The sequence below is a fragment of the Diuraphis noxia genome, unplaced genomic scaffold, assembly GCF_037042655.1.
Source record: "Diuraphis noxia isolate RWA-SAM2 unplaced genomic scaffold, SU_Dnox_SAM2 contig0001, whole genome shotgun sequence".
In the NCBI taxonomy this organism is placed as follows: Eukaryota; Metazoa; Arthropoda; class Insecta; order Hemiptera; family Aphididae; genus Diuraphis; species Diuraphis noxia.
In genome coordinates, this window is record NW_028301711.1 from 101,365,443 (window position 1) to 101,371,316 (window position 5,874).

General features: G+C 31.8%; 1 protein-coding gene across 3 annotated transcripts; it reads right to left on the reverse strand.

Moving 5' to 3' along the window:
* Positions 1 to 296: 296 nt before the first annotated feature.
* Positions 297 to 2,629, reverse strand: LOC149062876 (uncharacterized). 3 transcript variants are annotated; one of them, XM_089216363.1, is made up of 5 exons: positions 2,186 to 2,629; positions 1,864 to 2,100; positions 1,380 to 1,457; positions 1,111 to 1,305; positions 297 to 1,051 (listed from the first exon to the last, which is right to left on the reverse strand). In XM_089216363.1, the coding sequence occupies exons 3-5, from the start codon at positions 1,438 to 1,440 to the stop codon at positions 441 to 443; spliced, it is 867 nt and encodes a 288-aa protein (XP_089072489.1). In that variant the 5' UTR covers positions 1,441 to 1,457; positions 1,864 to 2,100; positions 2,186 to 2,629; the 3' UTR covers positions 297 to 440. The 3 variants fall into 3 exon arrangements, with proteins under 3 accessions (XP_089072489.1, XP_089072488.1, XP_089072487.1); XM_089216362.1 differs by having other exon boundaries at positions 1,753 to 2,100; XM_089216361.1 differs by having other exon boundaries at positions 1,749 to 2,100; positions 2,186 to 2,628.
* Between the last annotated feature and the right edge of the window lie 3,245 nt (positions 2,630 to 5,874).

Consider the following 5,874-nt stretch of genomic DNA (forward strand, 5'->3'; position numbering starts at 1 on the left):
TATGTTTCCACGATGCTTTTCTCTGTTTATTTTCATATGTGAAATTTAAGTCTTTAGTTATAAGATTATTCCGCAGACCTTTTAGCAAATGTGGGACATCAAAAAGTGGAATTATTTCTTGACCACCAATTTGGAAACCAAATGTATCATTTTTTTCCACTGCTTTAAGATTAGAAGTATCTTTAGTTTCTTTTATTAACCGATTGATAGCAGCAACATTGGATGGGGCTTGATCACAAACTGTAGAAATTACAGTAAGGCCTGTTGACTGCACTGCTTTAATAACATCTTTAAGTATAGTTGATAAATTAAGACTGTTCATGCTGCTATTGGTCAAATAAAAAGCAACTGGTTGTTTAAACTTTTTTCTGATTCCTCTCACCATAAAAACAAGTGCTTTATCAGAAAAATTTGGTAAACAATTATTGTTACCTAGGTCTTCAAATCCAATAACTTTTCCATTTTTTTTCAGTAAATTGCAATGATGAAGAAATTGAGATTTCATCAAAAATGACTGAACAATAACGATCTAGCTTATTTTTCAATTTCTTTACTGCAGTTTTCAAATGATCAAATATCCTTTTATTGATTCCTGTATCAAACGGTATTTTATTCAATAAATCCATAATTGATTTCCGGGAAGGAAGAGCGAAGACCTTTGAAAGTGTTTTATACGCTTTTCCACTCTGCTTGAACAGAGACAGGGCAAACACTTTATCATCTACTGTGAAACGTCTTCCACGCGGCTTCTGTGGTTGCATTCTAATTTGAGACTCGATAAATTGTCTAGTGAACTGGTTTAGTCCACATAAAGACTTTTTATTAGTATTTATAAATTTATCAGCCATTTTTAGTCGAGTTCTAGTTTCTGTGTATCGTTTGTGTACAACTAAATTTTTTTGTCTATAGATTTTGACAGCATCATAAAGAAGACTTTTTCTTGGAGTCAATTGTGATTTTCTACACATGTTCATCTCTACCAACAAACCCTTAACTTTGTTTTTTTTTCTGATTTGTTTAGATTGACACGATAAAACATCTGTACTGATAACTAAAATCAAAATTTGATTAATAATAAAACAAAAAAACATTCAACCCATTTATAGTTACCTTCATTTCTAGGTTCATCAGATACACTTGGATTTGAATTGGGTATTTCACTTTCACTTATTCCAACTAAACTAATATCCATGGTATCAGATACACTTGGATTTGAATTGGGTATTCCACTTTCACTTATTCCAACTAAACTAATATCCATGGCATAAGAATCTTCAGGATCTCTAAATGCTGCCATAGTTATACCTAAAATGATAGTAAAAATTGTGTTAGATAATTTAACTAAAAACAATAATTTGAATATTAAAAAAAGTTTTTACTTTTATCAATACTGATGTTCATTGCCATAGAGTCTTCAAGATTGTCTACTATATTAATCATGTCTTCTTCAATTATACCTAAATCCAAATTTACCTTTAATTAATAATGTGCTGCAATATCGAAATAAAAAGAAACAAGTGTACATTTTTACACCAACAATAAACTTAATAGCTAAATATCATGCACTACATTTTTTTTTTAAATAATCAACTCATGCTCATGCACTACAGTCACTAAAGGCATTCTCTATTGATTATGGTTATTGCAAACGGTACTCATTATCAATGCTATTATATAACATGTAAACAAACTAGTAATAGCATGCAATATTCCAAAACATTTTAAAATAAATAAATAAAAAAACTCACTCACTAAGGTGAAGCAAAATATCAACAAAACCATTTTTTAGTGTTTATAATATTTATGCATAATTGCACCATATTACAGTTGACGGTGTTTATACATGACAAAAATTGTACTTACGTACAAAAAAAGTTTTTTTTTTCGTATGGTTGGATAATTTTTCATTGATTAGATAAATTGTCAAACCATAGAAATGTAATTTAAACTTTTTGATACAACCAATACTTGATTTCAACCGTTTGATTAAAACTGATGTCAAGTATTGGCTATATGCACCCAATACGTAGATATCTTATTATCTTAAGTTATAGGAATAACTAAGAAGTAAGAACATTTAGGCTGACAAAACATATATCACTATAGAACATATAAACAAAAAAACAAATATTACAAAATATTGAAAATTTCAACATATTATATAAACTTAAAATAATATATTTACCTGGTAAATTCAGAGTTGGCAATGAATTAGTAATCAACTTTTTAAATCCAGGACTTTTACAAGTTTCTTCAAAATGCTTATCACACATAACAAAAGATTTATAAACTATGTCAATTGGTTTATTTAATAATTTGTTATTTCCTGATCTCTTCACCCAAGCGTCAAATGTGTTTTTTTCTTTTGGAAACCTATGACGAAGAACAGTTTTGTCAGTGTATTTGGTGTCACAACCAATCACAACACAACTATTTGACGGCATGGCGAAACAGTAACAATTATTCACCAAAACTATTAATTTAACAATTAAAAACAAAAGCAAGTTAAATTGAAAATCGTTAAAACGGAACAGTTTTGAAAAATTAGTAAAACCGTTATGGCGTTGCGTTATGTGGTTATGTCGATACTCGATGACGCGTCACTAGATGTAAACAAAATTACTGCCGAGTGCTGGAACGGCAAAAACAGAGTGACCCGTCACGCAAATATTTATAATTGTACGCGACATATATTACGTTGGTATGGCGCGTGTCTTAAAAGTGTATATCAGACCCACCGTATAGAGTTATACCCCCCTGCCATCATCGCTCGCCGTGTTGAGTTACTTTTTTCGTGACCGTCGTTCCCTCAAGTCCGTACTCTCACCGACCCGCGGCTATCGTTACGACTCACGTCGTCAAATCATATTTGTTGTAGTACTTTTTATATTGCCGTGTAATAAAATTTAACTATTTAAACTTGTCTTAATAATTATCTTAACCTACTGATTTTGTCAGACACGTTGGTCGTTAGAGTTGAGACGGTATTCCTCCTCTAACGCCACAGTAGCAATGATAAATGAATAATTCTGGTATCACCCGGTATGATTTTGATTCGGTGCTGCCAACTGGACGACCCGACTGCTTGGCGTGCTAAAAAACTAGACGACGGCGGCCTTCCCGATGAGACTTCCTGCGTCGGCAATTCGAACCAATATATTTTAACGGCGATGCTAAAACTCCGACAACCGGTTGTCCACGGAGCAGAAGAGGAAATGTATAATCACAATAGAATAATAAATCGGTCGGACGACGGATCAAATCACTCGCGGTAGTCACGACCATGAACTACAAGCACTCAACAGCTGATCCGAGCGATCTGGCATACGACTACGCGAGGTCGCGCGAAAAGGACCGGAATCGCAGGCAAATATATAATGGCATATAGCCGCACAATTAAATACGTACACGCGTAGCGAGGCGATGACATCAAAGGGGGGTTCGACGGAGTGCGGAAACGGCCGGCATGGTGACCCATATACGTATGGGTCAACAGTGACACATAAACAAAACTGGACGAAAACGGCCGGCACTTTTAACGCAAAACCAGCCTAATCGGCGGATGCGAACGAACTGTCGGGCCGGTCGAGAAGTATCGCCGCAATCGCAAAATCTCGATATGACGACGGAAAGGTACAAAGTTCATCGACGGTGCGGTTTTATCTTAATGAGGAATCGGGTGGACACGGATGCGTGCGTTGGCAAAGTGCGGTTCAAACAATGGGTGTATAATATTATATCATATAATATTATTATTATAATAATATAATAATACAATAATCATGTATCATCGGCGTGCATCCTAGTTCCAACAGCCCTTTGGTGAAACACGAGCATGTACTCGTTGACATATATACATCAGTCACCATTCTCTATTTTTTGGTCCATGCCTCAACCAAACTTAAAGTCCAGGGTGGTTGGATGTGCAAGACTGTATAGTGTATAGAGTATAATCATGTAGATTAGGAACTAGAAAGTTTAAAGAAATAGAGAATAATAACCAATAAAATCTGTATATTATATTTATAAAAAATGTCGCTGGGTCTTAACCCGAAAAATATGTTCTGCACTCAACTGTGTATATATATAGTTGTAGCTTTTAGAAATTTGTAGTACAAAAATTGGAAGTACGCATTGTGTTATATTTAAATTGGGACAAAAAGAATTATGAAGGACTTTAAAATAAATTCACTTTTCAAGATATAATTGACATTAGAAGTATAACTTAAAAATTTAAATAAATAATATACATTATTTTCATACCCAATATATTCATTAATCGTTATAGAATTTGAAAATTATAAAATAGTTGTACTTTTTTAAACATTTTAAATGTAAAATTTGTTTTTATTATATAAATTTGATAGATTTTATAGATTGAATTTTATACATTTTATTTTTTATTAAGAAAACGTATATTGTTAAGAAATATTTTAAAGATTAATATTAATATAGGTTAAGACCTTGACACAAATGATAATTATCAGGAAAAATAAAACAGTTTTTCTCCCTCGTTATAAATGTATATATTTTGTTGAAAAACATTGTGAAACAAAAAAAATCCATTGTATTGTAATTATTAAAAAAAAAAAAAAAATATTAATGCTATAAACGTGTAAATTAATTTTAGCCATAATTTAAAATACATCCATTGGGAGTTTACAAAAACGTAACAATATAACAAGAATCAAGTTTAAATATTTCTTATTTGATTTAATTAATATTTATAATAATATATTAAGTTAATCGTTAAATAAGTTTTAAAGATTTAATAATTTTCTAAAAAAAGATTTGAAATCATTTTCGGTAACCATATTTTTACAGTAGTGTGTAACTGGTGATTTTTGACGGTCTTCTGAAAAATAAATTTATACTACATTTTGTGATTGAGTGTATTAGGTTCAACACACTGATTTTATAAATTACAATATTGACATTTTCAACAATCATAAACCAACAAATAATATTTAACAATTTATTTGGTACTTTTAGATTATAGAATAAAATACAATTTATAGGTATGAATATTACTAAATTTCTCGATTTTGATAAATTTTATTAAAGCACATGATGCTCAATACATAATATCATGATACCCCGGACTCTACCAGCGGTGTATTTGTGGAAGGGTCATAACCCCCCAAGATATGTTTTAAAATCTTATTTTATTTTTTTGAACTTTTTAGGGTTAAATACTTAAATTATAAGTGGGACCGGAGTGGCGTAGTAGTTACCCACTCACGCAGTTGATTGTGACACATACAGTCATCGATTCGATGAGTATAATTGAGATTGATTTAAAGTTTAAAAAAATTGCGCGGTTTTACGCGATCATAAATTTCACATGATGCCGTCCGATTGCGTCATCCAGTTTCCAACTAGGTCCCACTCCACTAGAAGTAAAGACCGCATATTTCATTTCTTGGAGTTAGGGGGTAGTATCATGTATATAATGATATATACATATATAAATAGATCACATAATCTCCTTACTATCCACTTAAGATACGCACTGACAAAGACCTTAAGGCCGTTTTCAATGAAAAAATATAGGAAAAAAATTATAAGTGTTATTAATATATTATTGATCGCTGTCGCAACCTATAAGCGATAGCTGTTTATATATAAACAAGACCATATGGTAGCCGTGGTAATACCACAAATAATTGTTTATTATTCTTTACACGAGACGGACGGTTTTTAGAAAACATAGACTAATAGGAATAGATGGAAAATTTGACCCGAGGACCGTGAGGTGTGGTATGAGTATGAAGAAAACGGATTTGGTAAATTGAGTCCTATATTATTATTTTTAGGTAAACTGAGTCCCCTGTAAAAAAATGAAAGCGGTGAATTGAGTCCCCTGTAAAAAAG